This window comes from Camelina sativa, chromosome 5 (assembly GCF_000633955.1).
Source record: "Camelina sativa cultivar DH55 chromosome 5, Cs, whole genome shotgun sequence".
NCBI classification, from domain to species: Eukaryota; Viridiplantae; Streptophyta; class Magnoliopsida; order Brassicales; family Brassicaceae; genus Camelina; species Camelina sativa.
The window spans coordinates 17,182,495-17,205,994 of record NC_025689.1 but is presented as its reverse complement, the minus strand read 5'-3'; the positions used below and the strand labels follow the sequence as shown (position 1 = coordinate 17,205,994).

General features: G+C 33.8%; 6 protein-coding genes across 6 annotated transcripts; 2 read left to right on the top strand and 4 right to left on the bottom strand.

Annotated features, from left to right (window-relative positions):
• Nucleotides 292-2,149, bottom strand: LOC104787098 (probable aldo-keto reductase 6). Its single transcript, XM_010512612.2, has 5 exons — nucleotides 1,791-2,149; nucleotides 1,499-1,702; nucleotides 1,176-1,348; nucleotides 999-1,101; nucleotides 292-872 (listed from the first exon to the last, which is right to left on the bottom strand). Exons 1-5 carry the CDS (start codon nucleotides 2,013-2,015, stop codon nucleotides 534-536), a joined length of 1,044 nt encoding a protein of 347 aa, XP_010510914.1. The 5' UTR covers nucleotides 2,016-2,149; the 3' UTR covers nucleotides 292-533.
• LOC104789326 (F-box/kelch-repeat protein At4g23580-like) lies at nucleotides 2,880-3,974 on the bottom strand. The gene is made up of 2 exons (XM_010515044.1): nucleotides 3,777-3,974; nucleotides 2,880-3,719 (listed from the first exon to the last, which is right to left on the bottom strand). The coding sequence occupies exons 1-2, from the start codon at nucleotides 3,972-3,974 to the stop codon at nucleotides 2,880-2,882; spliced, it is 1,038 nt and encodes a 345-aa protein (XP_010513346.1).
• Nucleotides 9,525-10,067, top strand: LOC104787097. The gene has a single exon (XM_010512611.2). It carries the CDS (start codon nucleotides 9,544-9,546, stop codon nucleotides 10,033-10,035), a length of 492 nt encoding a protein of 163 aa, XP_010510913.1. The 5' UTR covers nucleotides 9,525-9,543; the 3' UTR covers nucleotides 10,036-10,067.
• LOC104787096 (pentatricopeptide repeat-containing protein At1g60770-like) lies at nucleotides 10,316-12,410 on the bottom strand. The gene is made up of 2 exons (XM_010512610.2): nucleotides 12,138-12,410; nucleotides 10,316-11,850 (listed from the first exon to the last, which is right to left on the bottom strand). The coding sequence occupies exons 1-2, from the start codon at nucleotides 12,363-12,365 to the stop codon at nucleotides 10,600-10,602; spliced, it is 1,479 nt and encodes a 492-aa protein (XP_010510912.1). The 5' UTR covers nucleotides 12,366-12,410; the 3' UTR covers nucleotides 10,316-10,599.
• Nucleotides 12,623-15,824, bottom strand: LOC104787095 (AP-1 complex subunit mu-2). Its single transcript, XM_010512608.2, has 11 exons — nucleotides 15,448-15,824; nucleotides 14,933-15,079; nucleotides 14,772-14,834; nucleotides 14,455-14,631; nucleotides 14,264-14,367; nucleotides 14,023-14,130; nucleotides 13,794-13,890; nucleotides 13,589-13,686; nucleotides 13,337-13,478; nucleotides 13,114-13,236; nucleotides 12,623-13,001 (listed from the first exon to the last, which is right to left on the bottom strand). The coding sequence occupies exons 1-11, from the start codon at nucleotides 15,574-15,576 to the stop codon at nucleotides 12,903-12,905; spliced, it is 1,287 nt and encodes a 428-aa protein (XP_010510910.1). The 5' UTR covers nucleotides 15,577-15,824; the 3' UTR covers nucleotides 12,623-12,902.
• On the top strand, nucleotides 19,113-19,445 carry LOC104787094. The gene has a single exon (XM_010512607.1). The coding sequence runs from the start codon at nucleotides 19,113-19,115 to the stop codon at nucleotides 19,443-19,445; it is 333 nt and encodes a 110-aa protein (XP_010510909.1).

Below are 23,500 nucleotides of genomic sequence, written 5' to 3'. Positions count from 1 at the left end.
AACTACAAAACCTTCAATATCCTTACTGATATCCATGATTGCTGCATAGGCATGTTTACAATTGGTGAAGAAGTACGTGTTAAAGATTGGTGTGAAGTATGTGCACGTAATTTAAAAGACACGGACACAAAAGTACACTGGAGATCCATGTACGAAGTTCGGTCACTATTTCTATAAATGGTGGAAGAAGGTTCAAATTCTTCGTAAATCTATTATTTCTCGACCATTATGTGATTCTTGCAAGAACCGTTGTCAAATGAATATATATAACATAGGCAACCGCATAGCATGTTCTGTAAAATGTTTTTTAAAAACTCTATATCCTTCTCAAGATAAAGTGACGTTACTCTTTTTACTTCAGTTTGACTTCTTTATCTGTTAAGCGCTTGCTTTGATGATGTAATAAAAGAAACTTTATTCTTTCTAAGGCACTAAATCTTTCTTATTGCAAACTCGCACACACCTTCGGGACGATATGACCACGATTTGGCCAAAGTGCATAACCTTTCAAACAAGTTATCAAACATGTATATTTATGTTGCTTTCCAAGAAGACAGTGGTGGAGTCTCTGAGTCCTTGTAAGTGATCATGTTGTTGTCATACCGTTCTCCTTTCACGGAATCCGGCTGAGCAATGGCTTCAAGCTCAACCATCTCTTCAGGAGTGAGCTTCACGGATAAAGCTCCAATGTTTTGGTTCAAGTTTTGGATCTTGGAGGTTCCTGGAATGGGACAGACGTCATCTCCTTGGTGGTGAACCCACGCGAGAGCTAGCTGCGCAGGAGTGCAGCTTTTCTTTGTCGCCATCGCTTGGACTTTCTCGTAGAGAACCTTGTTGTTGTCAAGATTCTCCTGTTGGAATCTCGGTAGACCCTGTGACAGAGCAATATCAAAAAACAGAAACATACTAAGATGACTACAAATCTTGGAATGTGATCCAAAGAACTATCATACAGTGTTGAGTTGCGGAACAGAGAACTGAATCAATCAAGTACTTGCCTTTCGATAGTCATCTTGGTCCAGATTCTCGACAAGCTTGGGTCCGGATGCAAAGAAGCCTCTTCCTAGAGGGCTATAAGCTACAATCCCAATCCCTAGTTCCCTATAGAAATCAAAGGAGACAGGTTATAGAACTAAGCATGTAAACGAAGAGCAAACTATTCTAATTCCTCACACCTGCAGGTAGGAATGATATCATTTTCCACGTCTCTTGACCATAAAGACCATTCTATCTGCACAGCGGTTAGCGGATGAACAGCATGTGCTCTTCTGATAGTTGAAGCTGAAGCTTCGGACAAACCAATATACTTTATTTTACCTTCTTCATCTAGCTTCTTCAGTGCTCCCATCTTCACCGAACCCATAAGTTCAAGAAAAACAAAGAGCAAACAAAATTATAAAGGAACCGAAGTCAGAACAAGAAACAGAGGAAACAGAGCAATATGGATAAGTAACATTGTACGCAAGTTGGAGTAGATTCAAATCAAGAAGCTATATACCGTGACTTCGATGGGAAGAGTGGTATCAATTCGATGCTGGTAATAAAGATCAATAGAGGTAACACCAAGACGTTTTAAGCTTGCTTCACAAGCAAACCTCACATACTCTGGATCACCCCTAAAACCAAATTTTCCATCTTCAGAAGTAGTGATACCAAATTTTGTTGCCAACTCCACTTTCTCCCTCAGCCCATCTTTCAAAGCCTGCCATCAAAAATAAAAAAACAAAGCTTGATGATTGATATTAACCCTAAACCAGCATAAACCCTAGCTCTAGTCGCTGATTGGTTACCTTTCCCAGGAGCAGCTCGTTTGTCTCGGGACCGTAGATGTCAGAGGTATCGAGGAAAGTAACGCCGGCGTTGATGGCGTGACGGAGGAGAGCGACGGCGTTAGTCTCAGGTGTTGGAGCACCGTAGAAGGCGGAGAGACCCATGCAGCCAAGTCCCTGAGCCGAAACCTCAAGGCCTTGGCTCCCAAGCTTTATTCTCCTCACTCTGCAAGCTTCCTCTGCCATTGATGAATCAAATCTTTAGAAGATTTAAGAAAAATATATGTTTTGGTGAATTGAGAAAGCAGATTCGAGTGGGATTTTATAGGGGAGTGGAGTGGAGTGGAGTGGAAGATAAAACAACGATCACCGCCTCGCCATTACTGAGAGTGTTCTAGAGTTTTTGATTAGTCAAATAAAGAAAGCAAAGTGGACAAATTCAAAATTGTAGTCTTCATTCATCATTTGTATGTATTATTGTATATAAAAAAAAGAGTTGTTAAATGATCAAAAGGAATATAAAAGTTCTATAAACTTTGACGTCATTGGTGATTTCATATCAGCACTAATCAGGCTTTGATTTCCAAAATCATTTTAGTACGTACGTGCTTTGGAGTTTTAAATTTGGACCGCTCGAAGAAGATTCAAACAAAGACAGTAGTTGGAATAATCATTAACTATATAAAATTTGTTGTCTCTTTGGGACGCTTTGCAATGAAACTTTACTGATCGTGAAAACAAGGATATGCTCGAGTAATCATCTCACTTGCCCTCTCACTCCATCCAAATCTCAATGATATTAACCACGGATCAGAGGTCAAAAAAAAAAAAGACAAATGGATGAAACCGAGTATAATTTTTTTGAAAACTTGCACTTTCCAATTTCAGTTCTGAAGCCATAAAATTGAATAATTGATCACAAAGAAAAATATAGAAAAAGCTCTCACCATGCCTTTGTTTAGTTATATAGATTACACACAAGCCAAATTCATTAGTTCATTCAAAGATCGAACATACGATTCTTATGCCTGTGTCTTTAATCTTCGGGAGTGATTAAAAAGGGGAAAATAAAAACAAGATGATATTTTAATGCATGGATGAATGAATCATTCAACAAACTGTACTAGTAAGAGCATGCACTAAAGGGTGTGGCTCATTTAATGTGAACACATTGTCAAACCACTCGAGCGTCCCCCAAATTTCTCCATTCTGGCGTTTTTCAATCGCAATTTCCGCACACCAAATCAGTTTCTTGTTATCGTCAGACACATAATCCACCCACAAAATCGCCATTTTTCCACAATGATCCGCCAATTTAACCTTGTCAATAGAAATAGGCAAGCTAGGCAATCCTTCTAAACCCTTCAAAGTTTTCCATAATCTTTCTTTCGGATTATACCAACAGATCCTACAACCATCACCACCACCAAAACAGTAGAACACATTCTCTATCACACAATAAGATAGTGACCATCCCCATCTCATATTCATGGATAAGTCTGCCGACCTCCATCTACTTTTATGCAGCTTGTAAGTCACATCTTTTGCCTCAGACCTCACATAGATGGTTCCTTCATACCTTGCACTTTGGTACTGAGAGCCTCCGCATATCTCTTCGCTAGGGATCTGTAAGAACTCCCAAGTTTGGGTTTTCGTATCAAAAACCTCCATCCAGTTCGTTGAATCGAGATTGTAGAAGCCTCCACTAACATATATTTTCCCATCAAGGGTGCAAGCAGATGGGCACATGCGGGCCACCAGCATGCTTTGAGCCTCACGCCATGTGTGAGAACGAGAGTCCATGACCATAACTCTAGACGAAGCATTATGGTTTATTCCTCCGCCAATGGCGTAGATACTAGGACCAACCACTGCAACACCAGGAAGGTATATAGAGGAAAATTTGGGTGATGAAATCGGGACCAAAACTTTTCTGGGGCTATTTGGTCTCTGGCAGAGAATGAACCAACATAATAGTTGGGAATCGGTACAGAAACTCAAGCACACATAGAGAGAACTCTCGGTCCGGCCCAAGAGGGTTCGAGTTTGGTAAAGCTCCGTTGAAGCAATGAGAGAACGAAATCTCTTAGAGACTAAGGAGAGAGTTGGGTAGTGGATTCTTGAGACGCAAGCTAAGCACTTTAAGAGCATATCATCAGGAAGAATCATATCTCTTTGAATGGTTGGCTCTTCTCCATGATTCATGGTTGTCTTTAAGGTTTTTTATCTTTAAAAAAATTAAAATTATCAAAAACATAGAAAAATATATAAGGGTGCAATTACATAAATGTTGAACACTAGAAAATATCCCACGCGTCATGTTGCTTTAAAATTGATATAGTAAAATATGATAAATATATATATGAAATGTTAGCTGATTTAAATACATAGACTTTTTATATTAAACTATAAAATATCCCACGTAATATGTGGGTTTAAAAATGATATAGTAAAATTTGGTAAATCTATATTAAAATGTTTAGCTGCTAAATACATTGATTAATTTATAGTAATAAACTAGAAATTATCCCACGCGTCGCGTGGCTTTAAAATTGATATAGTAAAATATGATAATATATATAAATATATATATATATGTATATATAATGTTTAGCTGCTTTAAATACATTGACTTTTTTATATTAAACTATAAAATATCCTACATAATGTGTGGGTTTAAAAATGATATAGTAAAATTTGGTAAATCTATATTAAAATGTTTAGCTGCTAAATACATTGATTATTTTATAGTAATAAACTAGAAAATATTCCACGCGTCTCGTAGCTTTAAAATTGATATAGTAAAATATGATAAATATATATATGAAAATGTTTAGCTGCTTTAAATACATTGACTTTTTATATTAAACTATAAAATATCCCACATAATGTGTGGGTTTAAAAATGATATAGTAAAATTTGGTAAATTTATATTAAAATGTTTAGCTGCTAAATACATTGATTAATTTATAGTAATAAACTAGAAAATATCCCATGCGTCGCGTGGCTTTAAAATTGATATAGTAAAATATGATAAAATATATATATATATATATATATATATATATATAATGTTTAGCTGCTTTAAATACATTGACTTTTTATATTAAACTATAAAACATCCTACAAAATGTGTGGGTTTAAAAATGATATAGTAAAATTTGGTAAATCTATATTAAAATGTTTAGCTGCTAAATACATTGATTTATTTTGTAGTAATAAACTAGAAAATATTCCACACGTCGTGTAGCTTTAAAATTGATATAACAAAATATGATAAATATATATATGAAAATGTTTAGTTGCTTTAAATACATTGACTTCCTATATTAAACTATAAAATATCCCACCTGTTGTGTGGGTTTAAACATGACAGTAAAATATGATAACTATATATTAAAAATGTTAAGCTCCTTTTACATACATTGTCCATTTTATATTAACTAAATGTATCATTTATATTAAATAATTATTTTTCAAGACAAATTTGCTTTATCATAAAAACTGGGAAGGTATATAAGTTTCTATCATAATGAATTGTCAAATGCAGCATAAGACTATAAATCCTTGTTAAAAATAATGATTAAAATAAATAGACAACACAAATGAATATTTATAGAAAAATGATGACTTCGGAATATGTATCCCCTATATAATAAACGGAAGTACACAACTGTTTTTGTGAATTATATAATTTTATAAGTTGGTTACAAAATAGGTTATAAATTAAATATAGGTTGGTTACAAAAAAAGGTTATAGATTAATTGGAATCCATATTTATATGAATACACTTAAGAATATTCCAATGATTAATACAATTTCTAAAATAAAATCTTTAGTATTTCATGTATTGTTAAAAAAAATATATTGTTAGGCATATAAAATGCTATGGTCCATGGTCTGAGGGGATGTACGGGCATTGGCCCAGAACCTCTTAGTAATTCAAAAAAATATATATATACTGTTAGGCGTAAAAAAGAATAAAATCTTTGCAATTTATCACACTTAATCGTGATTCCCGAGATCTTATTGTGCAGTTGAAAATAAAGTCTTACCTAAGCACGGATCATATTAAAAAAACTTTCACCAAACATGTTCAAAAATTAAAATAAAAACAAACAACAAACATAATCATTTCTATACATAAAATTACAAAATTAACAATATAAAACTTACAAAATAAGTGTTTTTTTCAAGCAATCATATTTAGCATATAATTTTATTGCATAATGTTTTATCAAAAAAAAAACTTTTAAAAACAATCATATAAATTATATTTTATTCTAAAGTTATAATATAAATAAAAAGAATTTCAACTCGTGCTCTAGCACGGATCTTAATCTAGTGTATAAGTATAGTGTCACACTTTGCGTTGTATATGTAAGGGCCAATTCTAACATAATTAGTATTTTAAAATATAATAGATATGCTAGAAAACAAAATTGAATTGAAGAAAGAATATTTCATTTGCACTGTAGATTAAAATAAATCTATATATAATAGCAAACCCACTTTTTGTGTCAACTTTTAATCCAACGGATGAGATTAGTTCCCATTTAATCTAACGGTTTAAAATTATTAATCGTGTCTTTTTGTCGCACCCCCATCTTTCAAAAATCACACCTCTTAATTTTTGCATCTCTTTGTTGTACCTCCTGGTTTCAAAAATCACAACTATTAATTTTTACACCTTTTTATTTCACACCTCTATGTGTTACACCTCTTTGTTGTACCTTCATGTTTCACATCTATTAATTTTTACACCTTTACATTTCACACCTCTATGTCTTACACCTCTTTGTTTATTATATATAAACTTTTCTTGACTACATAAACAAGTTTCAAAAAATTGTTTTCTGAATACTAAATAAGGTCAACTTTAATCGAACGGATGAGATTGTTTCTATTATCTCATCTAACGGTTTAAAATTATTAATGATCCCAATAGTTGCAAGTTTTTTTCTTCCAAAAATCATGTTTCTTCGTCGTACCCCCATCTTTTAAAAATAGCAAACCCACTTTTTTGTGTCAACTTTTAATCCAACGGATGAGATTAGTTCCAATTTAATCCAACGGTTTAAAATTATTAATCGTGTCTTTTTGTCGCACCCCCATCTTTCAAAAATCACACCTCTTAATTTTTGCATCTCTTTGTTGTACCTCTTGGTTTCAAAAATCACATCTATTAATTTTTACACTTTTTTATTTCACACCTCTATGTGTTACACCTCTTTGTTGTACCTTTATGTTTCACATCTATTAATTTTTACACCTTTACATTTCACACTTCTATGTCTTACACCTCTTTGTTTATTATATATAAACTTTTTTTGACTACATAAACAAGTTTCGAAAAATTGTTTTCTGAATACTAAATAAGGTCAATTTTAATCTAACGGATGAGATTGTTTCTATTATCTCATCTAACAGCTTAAAATTATTAATGATCCCAATAGTTGCAAGTTTTTTTTCTTACAAAAATCGTGTTTCTTCGTCGTACCCCCATCTTTTAAAAATCGCACCTATTAAACATTTTGTTAATGATCTCAAAAATTGCAATGTTTTGGTCCAACAATTGTGTTTCTTTGTTGCATCCCCAGCTTTCCATGTTGGCACCCGTTAGTTTTCACACCCTTTTGTTTTACACCTGTTTGTTTATATAAAGTTGCAATGTTTTGATCCAACAATTGTGTTTCTTCGTCGTACCCCTAGCTTTAAATGGTTTCACTTCTTAGTTTTCACACTTTTTTGTTTCACACCTCTTTCTTTTCACACTCTTTGTTTTTATATATTTACAGATTACAGACTTTTATGGACTTTGAAAAGAGTTTTTGTTCTTTGAGTATTATTAATGATCTCAGCCTTTGTTAATGATCTCAAAGTTGCAAAGTTTTGGTCCAAAAATTGTGTTTCTTCGTTGCACCCCCAGCTTTCCATGTTGGCACCCGTTAGTTTTCACACCCTTTTGTTTTACACATCTTTGTTTATATAAAGTTGCAATGTTTTTATCCAACAATTGTGTTTCTTCGTTGTACCCCTAGCTTTCAATGGTTGCACTTGTTAGTTTTCGCACTTTTTTGTTTAACACCTCTTTGTTTTCACATTCTTTGTTTTTACATATATACAGATTTTTATGGACTTTGAAAAGAGTTTTTGTTCTTTTAGTATTATTAATGATCTCACCCTTTGTTATCGATCTCAAAGTTGCAAAGTTTTGGTCCAACAATTGTGTTTCTTCGTTGCACCCCCAGCTTTCCATGTTGGCACCTTTTAGTTTTTGCACATTTTTGTTTCACACCTTTTTGTTTTACACCTCTTTGTTTTCACACTCTTTGTTTTTATATATATACAGATTTTGATCCAACAATTATGTTTTGGTAGTACAAAAATATTTTGATCCAAATATACATAATTGTTTCTTCGTACTAAATATTTTGATCCAAATATACACAATTGTTTCTTCGTACTAAATATACCTCTTTGGATCAAACAATCATCGTACTAAATATTTTGATCCAACAATTATGTTTCTTCGTCGTACTACCAACTTTCAATATTCACATTTGTTAGTTTTTGCACATTTTTGTTTCACACCTCTTTGTTTATATATATATATATATGGATTTTGAAAAAAGTTTTTGTTATTTGACTATTGTTTAATACCTTTAAATTTAAAAATTCTGAGTATTATTTTCTTTCAATTTATTAATCAACATTAATTAACTCATCTTTGTTAAAAATTTTGGATTGTTTTATTTATTGATTCATTCATCTAACTTTTGTTTGGTGTCATTTTCCATCTAACTGTATTGATTATCTCTTTCAAGTATTAATTTAGGTAATTAATGGTGATTTCTAATTTTCATAGATTTATCTTTTTAGTCAATTTGTTTGGTTGCAGTTGCAGTTGCAGCTATGAGCTCTTTCTCCCTGATTCTCTTATTATTTTTTTTTATAAATTTTGATAGAATAACAATTTAAATTTTATTCTATGTGAATATCTTTTTAAATTGATTATCTGAGTATGATTCAGTAAACCTAAATTTATATATCTTTAATATTATTCTCTTATTGTCACTGAATCGATTTTTCATTTATATATATATATAACAAATACTTTCTTTAACTAATTTGGTTAATTCATCTTAGTCATTATTTATGATTTTTATATTATACATTAAAAAATTACCAAAAATATTTCACTCAAAATGTGAAATTAACAATGTTAATCATTTCAAATTTTCACTTTCCCGTGCGGTAACGCACGGGGGCCGACATCCTAGTATAACTAATAGAAAATATTATTAAATATTTCTAATAATATAACACGCATAAAAACCTTTTAAAATATTTCTAGGTTACCCTAGGCAATGAAAATGTTTACATTCGAAATTAGAGATATGCCTAGATTTATCTAGGCCACCCTTGGCAATGAAAATGTTTACGTTTGAAATGTTAACGTAGATATATTGCATTCTTGTGATGATGAAAAGTTTGCCATCGCCACCTTCTTACTTTTGAACCACTAAGATTGCCATCGAAAATCTTAGTTTGCAACGATACATAAATGCATAAAATAATCAGAGAATTGACTTTTTTCCTAAAAAGAAGTTAAACCTCAAACAAGCTAATCAAATTTATAATTAAGAAAACGGATATCAGAAATTACCAATACCAATAATTTAGACACCAGCAAAAAGGTTTCTATATTTAGAAGGATAAATTTGATTAGAAGATTACCCATGATCATTTCCTTCCAACCTTTTTACGAAAATGGCGATCCGCAACACAATTCAGATGTACCTCACCACTGTCGTCGCAATCGCGATCCTCCTCGCGGCAAACCAAGCGACAGAAGCTCGTTTCACAAGCTTATGCACTAAAACCGCATACCCAACCTTGTGTCGACCGCTGGTGAAAGGGCCAAACCCGAGACGAGCCACACACAGCACGATCCGAGCCTTGGAGGCTAAGACTAAACTGGCGATTGCAGCTTCTGCAAGGTACAAAAACGGAAATCCAACTGTTGCGATTTGCTATGCGACTCTTGTGGATGCATCCTTCAATCTTGTGAACGCAAGGAAGAGCATTAGGAAAAGAAATGTTATGACCCTAAAAATGTTTTTGACTGCGGCTGTGTCAGATTACGGAGTTTGTGTAGACGTGTTCATAAATTCGCGTCAAGTCAACAGAGTTCAGAACGCTGTAGATGAGCTCAGGAAGATAGGAACTAACTGCTTGTTGCTTGCTACATTGATAAGGTGATCGAGTCATCGAGCCACAAAAGAAGGAAACATTCAAACTAATTCCTCAAAAAACTGACAGAAAAAAAAAAGCTTAAACTTAATAATGTAAATGTTCTTTTTCTAGTTTTTAGAGGGTGTTCTTGGTCAACAACATCAATTGTGTAATGCAATTATAATAGAACTTTTAGCCATGAGTCTCCTGATTCTCAATCATCTACAGATTTCAACAAATTGCTGCATGGATTTTTGGTGGTTTCTTTGACAGAATGTAGTAATAAAAAAGTGTGATTGGCTTGAGGGGAGTTTCAAAAAAGCTTACTTTGCCTCCTCTTCTAGGAGCTTTGAGAATTCACAAAAGAAAAAAGATGAATGGCTACGCCCGAAACAATTCACAAAAAAAACACGAACAAACTGTCTTTAGGTGAAGTAAAAGAGACCCGTACGATTGATATTGCCAACTAGAGCCTTTTTTTTTTTTATTACCAATAAGAAACAGAGCTGCGAGAATGCAAGTGCCCCTAACACGACTAATAATGTCTTGGCTTAAGGCAATTATGAAGGAGAGAGATATGGAACAGACCTCTCACTCCTCCTGAGATACTTCATCCAGCAGTTTCTTTGTCGCTTCATTAACTTCCACGTTTTCCATCTTCAGACGTCGGCGCATAGCAGGATGACTCTTTCCTGCGGCTGCATATGTTCTTATCAGTGGTTCAAAGATTTCTGCACCTATGGTATCTGTTACCTTCTTCAAAATCTCCACCAAATTCTCAGCTCCATTAACATCTTTCTTTTGCTCGAATTGGCTCATCAGAGTTCTGATTGTTTCCTGTGACGGTACCCATTTGCCACCATCTCCTCTGCCGATAGAAACTGCCTTAGACATACATTCGAGTGCTTGAGCCATATCACCTCTCTTTACATAGTAATCCATGAAGATTTCCCAGGTTTTAGCATTGGCTTTGCCTCCTCTTCTAGGAGCTTTCTCCTTGAGCTCTCTTGCCTTTTCGATGAGACCATCTTCTTTCGCATAAGCTCCAATCAACACATTTACAATCCTGATGTCATAAGTAGAACAGTTAGCCTGCCATTCCTTGAACAGTGTCGCTGCACCCGGTAAATCTTTCAAGTTCACCAGCACTTGTATCATGTTTAGATAAGCTACATTGGACGTTTTTGGAATAGCCAGCCTCAGTGAACGCCAAACCCTGTAAACTTCAGTCAACTTCCCCAGTCGTCCATACAAAGTAATAAGAAACTGATATGCCGTAAAATCCCGTTGCGTGTTCTTCATCTCCAGTTCCTGAAGGGCTTTCTCAGCTTTCTGAGACAGTCCAGCATCAACATATATAGATGCCATATTGCTGTAAGTAGTCCAATCTGGAGCAACTCTACCATCTCTATTCATCTCTTCAATGACTCTCTCAACACCAGAAATGTCATTAGTAGCAGCCAAAGCCCTCATCCAGACATTGTACGTGAATGAATCCGGCATTACATTCTCGGCCTTCAATTCCTGGATCATTGCTGGAACCTTCTCAGGCTGACCCGTCTTAGTGTAAAGAGTCATAAGACTGTTATAAGACATGGAACTAGGAGTAATGTTGAGCTCTTTCATCTTGTTCAATAAACCTTCAGCTTTCTCCGTCATCAACTCCTTGCAGTAACAGTTCAAAAGAGACCCATAGGTGAGTTCCGTCTTAGATGTTTCCGGAAGATCAACAAAATAATTCTCCCCAGCCGTAATTCCCCGAGATTTAGCAACAAGATCAAGATGGATTGCTTGATCACTCACTGTCTTGTTCATACCTCTCTCTTCCATAACTTCAGAGAGCTACAAAACCAAAAAACAACTCTACAACATAAATCCTCAAGAAACACAATCATCACACAGCAGGTACCAAATNCAGCCAAAGTCTAGTTTTACAGATTCAAGCTCACACCAATTTCAATAGAAGACATTCAAAACAGTTACCAAATTATTCGTAGTGAGCATCAAACTACCAGTTAACGAATCTACATTTCTATAAGAAAATGGTTGTACAACCTGAAACTAACTGTGAAGCTAATCCCTAAAGAATCGAAAATGCAATAAGATGGAGTTTGTTGATTTTATAAAACCTTGAGAGCTGGGTAATAGAGTCCACGATTTCGAAGCTTCTTGATCGTGTCTCCAACCTCCCATTTGAAAACGTGCTTAGTGCCTTTGAGGAACTGATTCAGCTGCTGTCTAACTTTGACCTCTGTGCCGCCATCTTTGAAGAGAAGATGGTAAAGCGGTTCTTCGATGTACTTCTTCGTCGATCTCTTCGTGACGTCTCTCGATCTGCTCAAATGTCGCATCGCCATTTTTTTCCCGTCGGACTGAGTGAGCAACGACGGACGACAAGGTTTTTGGGGGGGGGGNTAATTCACTGTGACGTTTCAAGCTGGAAGAGGAGTGAAGAAGATTATGGACCTTTAAATGGGCCTCAAGATTCATTTCCTTTTGGCCCATATCATTATTTACAATTACAAATGTATGCGAAACACCATCCTAGTCTATTGTAATCATCATTTGTTTGTGTAGTTTTTTTGTGATGAGATAAAATTTGTGCAAGTAAACATTTTGATCAAAACCTCATCGTATAACAATTTGATTGAAGAGAAAAACAAAAAAAAACAAGAAACATGTTCCGTGAAGGTTACAAAGGGGGCGCAAGTAAATTACCATAGAGACAAATTCACAAGAATATGGCTTCTAAAACAAATTCAAAACTCAAAAGGGAAATTTTGATCAGCTAAAATGTTTTAAAAAGTTTTTCGTTTTCTCTACTTTTGTCTTCAGGCAATTCCCCGAGGAATGTGGTAATCAGAATGACATTGACGATGAAACTGAATGAGCCCTTACACGAGTCTTAGTTCGTACTCACCCGCCATGGTTATGTATCTCACCCATGGAAGTGCTTGGTACCCGCTCTTCTCAATTATCTTCAGGTACCGAACCTACACGCCAATAAAAACGTTAAAATTTATAATATGACACTGTGTAACGCAATGGGATGAGCTAAAATTGCAGAAAATGTAGAAACCATTTATTATGTAGCACAAGCTTTACCTGAATCCCTGAAACGGTGAAATAAGGGATCTCGAATTTGACACGGATGGGAGCTTTTCGCTCAGGTGTTGCTTCCTCTGCAGTAATACTGGGAAGATGGAACTCTGCCCTTAACATGTACTCCTATATTGGTTTTGTGAAGGTTAGCACTCATACTACATTGCTGATTGTTTCAACTCGATATAAGAAGATTATAGAACTTGCTAGTGTTATAAGCTTCTACCTTGTTCCCGGGGAAAGATTTGATTTTCCACACTAACGCATCCTTTTCAGGAGCATAAGAGGCAGACCCAAGAGATGTCCTAACTGTTGGGTTAGATGCATCGGTTGGTACTGGCAACTCAATCTCAACGTTCGTTGCGGTGCTGCAAATAGAAAGTTCTCGATCAAAGGTTTAAAGAATCTGGTCATCAAGATCTTTGGTTTATAGGAATAGGGAAAGGAAAAGTGGCTCAATACCGTCGAATATATTTACCTTCGTTCCTTGAACTGACTTCTAGCTTTTACAAGCATCTCAACACGACTTCTGGAGTGACTTTCTATTTGCGCCTCCACCCATATAAGAGGCTTTACCTGAATAAGGAGTATACAAAAGAAACATATCTTGAGATACACTTGTTAAGGACGAGGAAAAATTCCTATAGATGCTATATCATCCTGCTATATCCGACATGTCAAACCTGAGTACTGAGTCTATATGTCATCAGATCAAAAGCTCCATCAGGTGGTATGAAAGATATCGTCCTATCGTTTTCAAAACGGGCCAATCGAACACACCTGCAATAAATGATTGGTTGTTGAAGAATACATAAAACTTCCAAGTATAGAATCTTTTTGAATAAAAGAAAATAGGGTTAGGATCAATGGATACTTTCCAAGTTTCAATATAATATAAGCTTAAAGACGTACTGATGAAATTTGATGTCCTCTAAATCAATGGCTTTTCCCTTTGTTGCTCGTCCCTGTGCTTCCAGCAATACTCTATCATTCAGTCCTAACTTACACTCTGGCATTCCACTGCAATAGAATCAGAATGGATCAAAGAGAAAAAGAGTCAAATAAAACGCCAAGACAGAGATCAAAGCAAAAGGGACATGATAAAGCATGATTTGGCTGATTAGAACATCCAAAATTTCATGTGTTGACATACGTTAAGTAAGTTCGCATCTTCAGCGCTCCAACAACATCAGACCTCACAATTTGCCCATTACTGTTGACAAGAATATTTACATTCTCAATTACATCCAAGAAAACCTGGAAAAAAAAAGGAGTAGGTTGTCATCATTTGAACACCCAAACAAAGCACAAACATGTTCCTCTCTTGAAAACAGAAGCACTCACTTCATTCTTCTTGTACTGTATTCCCTCACTCCTCCAGGAGACAGCATTTGTCACAGCCATTGGAGGTCTCTGTGTAACTTCCATTCTATATGCATCCGTCTTGATGAATTCACTGAGAATTCTTGCTTCGGTGTACTGAGGGTAACCAAAGTCCATCATTTCGTCAAGTAGCTCATACTGCCACCACAAGAGATCGGTTTCAGCATCTAACAATGATAAATATTTTTCAGAAGTCCGATGATCTATTTGGTTAGGCAAGTAGTAGAAAGTTTAATTCCAAACAGTACTGTTAGAGCGATGGCAGAAACTTAACATACCACTACCACAAAGTTATCCCTCAATGATTCCTCTTCTAACTCCTCGAAGTAATGTTTGAAAACCTATAACCAGATAGCAGATACCATTGCATCAAACATCCAAGAAAAAGATGGAGCCTCAAGAGGAAAAAAAAAACGAAGAAATTACCAGCAATACTTACATCGACCACGCGGTGAAGAAAGAAGATAAGACTAGCAGCATTACAATTCTGTCTGGATGCTATCATCAAGTATACATTACTATGTTGTACAAACATATAAGTAACCCCATTATCGTAAGCAACTGGATCATTTGACTGTGAATCCCCCTGAACAATTAAACAAAACCATGAATGACAACACTCTGACTCTAAACCAGATAGCTTTAAATTGCTGATTCGGATCAAATCCTAATCCAAACCATTTAAGCCAATGATAAAACTTGCTCATTACTTCCAAAAGTTTCAGTGGCATCAGATCACAAAGACGGACACGAATACATTATCATAGACAGACATGAATCCAGCTTTTTAAACCAATCAAGCGTGTTCATTGCTTCGAAATGTCTCAAATTCCAATTGACGAAACCTCTCTAAACACAAATCTACAAGTTCATAAGTTCCCTGCCAATTCTACAGTAAACCAGCAATAACCACCGATCAATGAGCGATAAAAAGGAAGATCACAGAACAAAAACCTCTTTCTCGATGAGCTTAGTAAAGAACCGCTCGGCTTGAGCAGCAGAGACATCGCCACGGTAATCACGCCAAACGAGAACGCGACCCTTGATATCAAGCAAAAACAGGGCGGAGGCCGCTCCTGCCATGTTCTTCCCTAAAGAGTTACGAATCAGATCCAAAATGCGGATGATTAATCAGCGAGATCTGATGAAAGTATCGTTTATATGAAGAAGACGAAGTAACAACATCTACAAGGAGAATGAGATAGATCTCTCCCAGCTGAGATTTCTCATTTCGCAATTGGTGTTTTTTTTTTTCTGGCGATCTGATCGATTTCGTTATCGTTCCTTGATTTCTCTAGCTACTACTCTTTGATTTTGAGCTTCCCATATTCGCCTCTGCGTTCCACTACAACGGCGTCGTTTTCGACTTTTTCCGTTTTAACGAAGGGCCGTTCGATCCAGATAAACCGATCTGGTCCGAACCGAACCAAAATATTTAATTTGACAATCGAACCCGGTTCACTGCATTTTTTTTTTAACTTTGTTCGTTTCTAGGCCTGGGCAAAAAAACCCAGACCCGAAAACCCGAACCGGAACCGACCCGAAAATATGAACCCGAATCCGAACCCGGAACCGGTAAAATACCCTATTGGGTCCTAATCCCCTAAACCCGAAGAACCGGAACCGAACCCGGAACCGAACCGAAAACCGAATGGGTACCCGACATACCCGTAATAAAATCATATATAGAGAATATTAGTTATATATATTTTTTATATAACATAGTTATTCAAAGTTACAACTTAAAATTCAAAAATATTATTTTTTCTTAGATCAAAATAATGAAAATACTCAAAATAACCAAAATTATATTGAAATGTTTAGCTATATTTTTAAAAATATTTATTTTTAAAAATTTATTTTAATATTTAACATTAAAATTTCTGAATAATCGGGTAAAATTCAGATTTTCGGGTTAAATTTCGGGTAATCGGGTACAAAATACCCGAACCCGAATGATATCCGATTTTTTTGGGTATTTATAGGTTCTGAAATTTTAAACCCGAACCGACCCGAACCCGGTAAGACCCGAACCGAACCCAAACCGATATTTTCTGTTTACCCTATTGGGTCCTAAACTCCTCTACCCGAGAAACCCGAACCCGATCGGTTCCTACCCGAACCCGACCCGAGTACCCGAATGCCCATGGCTATTCGTTTCTTTCTAGGGGACCATCAGTTAATTTGACTCATGAAATGAGTCAAGAAATGTTATCTTGAGGACCAAATATATAATTGGCAATCAAAGTGTCTTTGTAAAGTTATCAACTAATCTGTCAACATGTCAAGTAACTACTGATGGACCTTGTATTGAATTGTACAACAAACAAGTGAACTTCGAAATGATTTATACACGAAAGACCAGTTTAATAACTAACCGCAATGTGACGATCCGATTGATTATGCAAACATACATTTATGAAAGGAATACTAGAAACACAAATTCATTATGTGGATGTATAGACATAGTATATTAAGTAGTTATCTTAAATCAAACACAACTTAAGTTATCGTTTTTTTAAGCTTTTATCAAGTGCATAAATAGAAGTGAAAACCGAATTGAAAATTTAAGCGGTTCATCACTTTAGTAAGTTTTATTTGTCCATTTTGGTTTAGTTTCACAGCAACATATATATGTATGAGCTTATTATGCTGGCTCAGGCTCACAGGATTGACGTTACTGTCAATTACAAATCCAATTTTTATAAAACAATTAAAAGTATCAAGACTGGTTTTCTACAGCTACCTCGTCTCAAGATTTTGAGTTTGAATTCCTAGAAAAATGACGCAAAATTACAAAGAATAATATTTAAATGCTCAAAGTCAAATATATATGAGATTTTCAATTGTTTTTTATTCAGCTTTAAGTTTTTGAGGATAAACCGCATGAAAATGTTGTAATTTGTAATTCAAAAACAAAAATAAAGAATAATCATAATCATAATCATAATTCATAAAAATTCAGTCAAGTTTTTAAATTCATCTTTTATTTGAAGTTAATTACAAAAGAAGAAGTCAGCGTTGACTTTCATATAAGTTTACTAAAGAAAAATGAAGTCAAAGTCAACAAATGGAACATACATTCACCAAAATTTTTTTTGAAAGTATCCATACTCTCATCTCGTTACCTTCATTAATTACTTGCACTGAAAAACAAATATTAAAAATGGTTAAATAATAAATATATACTCCATATTTATGAAAAGTGTGCAAATTAAATTCACATGGCTTAGAGTCACGCGTTTCGTCGGAGGTCGGAATCCCTACTTTATCATTGAACCCCTATTTTTGAGTATTTTGTGTTCACTCACTCTTCCATCGTTTCACCATGTATAATTCATTTAGAGTGAGGTCTGGGCGATTAACACGTCCTGGTTATATTACAGATCTATGTATAACTATATAACGTTTTTCTAATTCGTAACGTTAAAACCGTTGGTCTTTAAGTGTTCACAAACGGTGACTTCATCATTGGGTAATTAATCTTTAACTTTTTAGTTCAGTTCTAAGTTCTAACAATAAGACCGGTCTAATCACATAACTTCGACACTCGACCAATATCAGAAAATCATTAGGTAGAACACTTTTTAATTAGTTGACTACAATATCTTTTGCACCTATCTTTACAATATTTTATAACCTTCAACTTCAAAGTTCGAACTTTATGGTTGAATATAATTAAAGTGATCTTAGTTTTAATTTCATGTTAACTGCATGTATACCGCAAAACTATTTGCATGAATTACTCGAATATGTCAGCATTTTTTTAAAAATTATTTTTTCATTATATATCATAATAGAGAGAACTTGTTGACAAAAAAAAAAGAGAGAGAGAACTTGTTTGTTAATTATTCGGAAGACTCTATATATAATAGAACGAATGATTCTAAAGTTTAGGGTATCTGTTCATAGCAATATAATTTGGAAATAGAATAAGATCGATGCATGTTGTAAGTGTGACATATAAGGAGCATTTGATGTATGTCAACATTTTGATAAAATTTATGCTCGGTTGATTGCCTTACAAAAAGTGTGTGAACATGAAGTTCTTCATTTATTTTTTTAACATATTCCTACCGGTTTACTATGATGGTCTTATATATATATATAAAAGTTTATCTTACTCTCAACTAACTTATTAAAAAAAAACTTAAATTAAGTTCCATGCATAATTCAAATCTTTAATTAATACAGAATATAAGAAGACTGCGGGAATTATCTTTTTCTTCCTGCCTTCAAAATAAAAGGATTCTTTCATGCAGTATACGAGTATTTTAAACCTCACTCTCACAATTAACGAAAATACAATGTACACTCAATTTCCACTATCTCTTTGTTCTTTTAATGTTACGATAATAAATATCAATATGTATGATACTATGAATTTTGAAAGAGACAAAAAAAAAAGTAAGCAAATTGAATCGACAACGAAACGATCTCGGTTGTCTTAAAGTCGCTGTTGACTATAAGTCTATAAGACCATCTTCTCTCAATCACATGTTCCACTCAGTTCACATTCTCTCTCGTTCTAAACTAGTCTTAACCAAAACCAATTCTTATACTATTTCATTCTTTCCATTGCCCCTGTTTCTCTCAAAACTCCATTCGATAACCTAATAATGGGACTTTCCGACAACACTCACCACCACTTGGACGGCAAATTTAGCGAAACAACAGAAGGAAAGAAATTTGTAATCACCGGAATCTCCTTACGTTCACCGAAGAAGCCGAAGATTAGCCTCTCTTCCTCTGCCTTAGACAACACGAAAGACGAAGATCTCTTGTGTCCAACGACTCCAACGGCGGCTTCCTTTAGAATACCGAAAGCGTTTACGTGTCCTCCGGCGCCTAAGAAACGGAAAACGTCATTGAAGTTTAGTTATGGCGGTGGCGCTAGAGAGTTCTTCTCTCCACCGGATCTTGAAACCGTCTTCATACACAGAACTACTTAATTCTGATTTATCGACTCTCTTTCTAACCTTTTTAGGTTAAATATTTCTTCATTACTTTAATTAGCTTTTTATTAAGTGTTTGATTCGTTGTCTTTCATTCTACTCGGGGGAAAATTTGTTAGGAGTTAGGACCCTAACAAAAGTTAGTGAGCTTTGATGTTCATGTACATTTTTTCCCACAGTAAAACTGATTAATACATAATTAATAATATAATTTGCTTGAGATAGTTCTAATTATTTGCTGACCTTTCCTGTTCTGTTTAGGGCTCTAGACTCCTTTTACGTTTCTGCCGTTACATACTTACATTTGAGGATTTGATGATGATAAAAGAACCTATGTTAATACCTATGTGTCGTTTCAATTACAGATTTAAAGAATCTAGTATATGTTTGCGTTGAGCTTCATGATACCTCTAGTAGACGACTCAACGACAAATTTTTTTAATGTACGGATACTAATTCCATCTGAATGAATTAATCATTGCATTATAGCTCAAAATAAAGTTAGTTTGACCATTGCTTAGCTATATATAAGTTATAATTTGGAACCTAATCTAAGATACATTACATATATGTAATGTATCTTGAACTTAAATACAAAGTCCATATGCACCTGACCACCTGTTGACCTTTATCTATCTTACTGTATATACATATATACATTTTCTTCTATACATATATACATATTCTTCTGTTTAAAAAATTGTCCCATTAAAACTAAAAGCAAGAACTTTTTTATCTGATTCATTAGTTGGTTACAAAATAGGTTATATGGGTTGGATTCCTTAGTTATACGACCGAGATACATTGAAAGAGAATATCCCAAAGAATAAAACAATTAAGGAAATAAAATCTTTATCAACCATATACTCTGTTAGGTCATACATTTATTAAAGATTCGTAAACAAATCTTTAGAAACAATAAAAACAAATCTTTAACAAAATCTTTCTCTATTAAATACGTCTGATAGAGTATATATATTTACACAACCATATATACTGTTAGGCGATTAAAGAAATAGAATAAAATCTATGGAATATTTTATATTAAAAAATATTTTATTAAAATTAGATTTGGGTTATTAGTTGGTTATAAAAATATAATACATAAAAAATATATCGAAAAAACTTTTTTTTGGTAAACTATATAATAAATATATGGGTCATTAATTATAATATTAAGACATTAATAATTTAAATGGGTCTAAGTTATGTATTATTTGTATAATCATCATTTATGGGTTAATTAACTTGATTATCGATTGATATATAACTAAAATCTTTTAACTTAATTATCGATCGATTGACTTAAATTATTCATCAACTAAATTTTTTTGATATCTAACTTACCATATTAATTTATTACCACCTCTCATCTTTATATAATTCAATTTATCTGAAATAAATAAATTATCATATTATTTATTATAATTAAAAAACTTTATTTCTGTATACCATAATTTGAATTTTTAAAAAGAATATAAATTGTTCAATCTATAAAATATTCAAGCTTTAGTAGTATTATTTTTTTTAAAAATATCTATTCAACTAAAATCTTGACTGAATAACGGGTCAAAATTTGAATATTTAAAATCAATTTCATATACTTCTTTTGCTAAATTGTATACTTTTATATACTACAATAATTAAAAAAAAATTAATTTGAAATATTTAAAAATAGTTTAATTTGTATTTTTAATAATATCATAAATATATGATAGATCAAAAAGTTAATAATTATATACACTCTAATTTGATTTGTTATAGCACGGATCAATAATATATCACTAGAATATAAAAATTTCAAGAAATATGATTTCTTGCTATAGCACAAGTTTTTTTTTTTTTTTTTTTTTTTTTTTTGTCAACTGCTAGAGCACAAGTTGAAATTTCAAGAAATATGATTTCTAGGATTAAATTGAAATTTTGAATAATGTTGTTTGGTAGGCTTTCTCGGTCAAGATGATTTTGACAAACATATGTTACATATTTGATCCTAAAATTAAATATGCGGTATACTATGGGTTAAGTCATAGAAATTAACAATCAAAATACGATATATAATTTTTAAAAATAAACAAAGCAAATAAAATTAACAAAAAAAATTATTTTTTTTTGTCATACAACTTAACCCGCGGTATACCGCGGGTCAAAATCTAAGTCTACTAGAATAAATTTTACAAAATATATGTTATTTTCATAAGTCATATTCAGCATATGATTTCATGGCATAGTGTTACATTAAAAAAAATAAAAACTTTTTAAAATATAACATAATTACATATACGATGTTTTGAATAAAAATTATAAAATAAACAAAAGAAATTTTAATCTGTGCTCTATCACTGGTCATATTCTAGTCTACATTATTATTTCGGAAGTACATGACTTCTTCTTGGTAGACTATATAATAGATATATGAGTTATTAGTTGGTTATAAAAAATTAAGACATTAATAATTTAAGTATTTTATTTGTAAAGTCTAGATTTATGGGTTCGCTTGATTATTCAAGTTTACAGGTTCCCTTCACTATTTTAGGTAGAATTAGGTGTACTATTATTAACAATAACAATGATTCACTTTAAGAATCAATAGGAAGAATAATACCACTTTATTGAATAAAATATATAAACAAATTTAACAATATAAATAAACTTTTTACAAAATCTTCTGAATTAAACACGCCTAAGCGATATTTTTGCTTAACTAAACAATGTAAGATCTTACCTAACACGTTTCTTAATTTATAGTATAAAATATTTGTAAAGTCTAGATTTACGGGTTCGCTTGAATAAAACCTAATTACCTTAGTCATTGTCACTATTCCCTTATTATTATAACGGAAGTACATTTGCTAATATAAAATTCTATGTGTAAGATTTATATAATAAACTCTTATCATTTTAATAAATATCACAATTTAAAGTTATCATTTTACGATTAAGTCAGCTTACTCGCTGTTAGTAGAAACAAGGTTCTCTCAACCAAACATGACAGATTGTTTTGAACGTGTGTGGAGAGTGATTGCACCAAAAAGAGCACGTGTATTTCTTTGGTTGGTGGCACACCAAGCCATCATGACGAATGTGGAAAGACATCGTCGTCATCTTGGAGATTTGAGGGAGTGTCAGTTATGCAAGGGTGGAGATGAGACTATCCTTCATGCGTTAAGAGATTGTCCATCTATTGTAGGCATCTGGAACCGCATTGTGCCTATACGAAGGAGACAAATCTTTGTTAACAGTACGGTTCTGGAATGGCTATATGGTAACTTGGGTGAAACAAATGCAGAGACAGAGTGTTCATGGCCAACAATGTTGGCTATGGAAGTTTGGTGGACATTGAAATGGCGGTGCGGGTACGTCTCTGGAGCAGTGTGGGTATGTCTTTGGAGCGATTGGGAAATGCAGAGATAGAGTAAAGTTTGTGAGAGATTCTGCTACTGAAGTATGGAAGGCTCACCAGGTGTTGCAGGGTGGGATAGAGAGACGAAGTACGTTTACGATAATGATTGGTTGGAAACCACTTGGGGAGGGCTGGATGCGTCTTAATACAAATAGAGCATCTCATGGGAACCCGAGGTTGGCTACGGCTGGAGGTGTATTACGGCTGGGGATTAATCCCCTGTTCATTACCAAAAGAAAAAGTTATATGTACATCATTTCCTTACAGACTGATACCGATCTTCCATTATTATTTACATATTAAAATGTAATTAGTTATATGATGTAACATCCGTGAAATGGAATCCCGGTTTGGGAGTTGCATCGGTCGATGCAGATGGTGCATCGGTCGATGCATGTTCAATTCTGTGCGTTTTGACTTAAGTCAAACGCTGCGTTTTGGGTTAAGGAAAACCCTTAGATGCGAGTTTTGTCTCATTCGTGGTTGTGTGGCCGTTTTTGAGAAAAGAGAAAGAGAGAAAAGTTGTTCTTGAGTTTTCTTGAGAATTCTGGGAGATTGGAGGCGTTCTTGTAGAGATCTGTAGCTGGGATCGTTGTAGGAGCTTCCTAGAGGCTTGTTCTTGTTTGTTTAAGGTGCAGATTCTTCTGTG

Coding starts and splice junctions, on each gene's coding strand:
- LOC104789326 (XM_010515044.1), bottom strand. CDS start 3,974: ATGAATCATGGAGAAGAGCCAACCATTCAAAGAGATATGATTCTTCCT. Junction 3,720..3,776: donor GGACCGAGAGTTCTCTCTAT/GTGTGCTTGAGT, acceptor ATTCTCTGCCAG/AGACCAAATAGCCCCAGAAA.
- LOC104787095 (XM_010512608.2), bottom strand. CDS start 15,576: ATGGCAGGAGCGGCCTCCGCCCTGTTTTTGCTTGATATCAAGGGTCGC. Junction 14,835..14,932: donor TTCTTCACCGCGTGGTCGAT/GTAAGTATTGCT, acceptor ATCTGGTTATAG/GTTTTCAAACATTACTTCGA. Junction 14,632..14,771: donor GGGATAACTTTGTGGTAGTG/GTATGTTAAGTT, acceptor TTGTGGTGGCAG/TATGAGCTACTTGACGAAAT.
- LOC104787098 (XM_010512612.2), bottom strand. CDS start 2,015: ATGGCAGAGGAAGCTTGCAGAGTGAGGAGAATAAAGCTTGGGAGCCAA. Junction 1,349..1,498: donor CTCTTCCCATCGAAGTCACG/GTATATAGCTTC, acceptor GGTTCGGTGAAG/ATGGGAGCACTGAAGAAGCT. Junction 873..998: donor ACCAAGATGACTATCGAAAG/GCAAGTACTTGA, acceptor GCTCTGTCACAG/GGTCTACCGAGATTCCAACA.
- LOC104787097 (XM_010512611.2), top strand. CDS start 9,544: ATGGCGATCCGCAACACAATTCAGATGTACCTCACCACTGTCGTCGCA.
- LOC104787096 (XM_010512610.2), bottom strand. CDS start 12,365: ATGGCGATGCGACATTTGAGCAGATCGAGAGACGTCACGAAGAGATCG. Junction 11,851..12,137: donor TCTATTACCCAGCTCTCAAG/GTTTTATAAAAT, acceptor TTGGTTTTGTAG/CTCTCTGAAGTTATGGAAGA.
- LOC104787094 (XM_010512607.1), top strand. CDS start 19,113: ATGGGACTTTCCGACAACACTCACCACCACTTGGACGGCAAATTTAGC.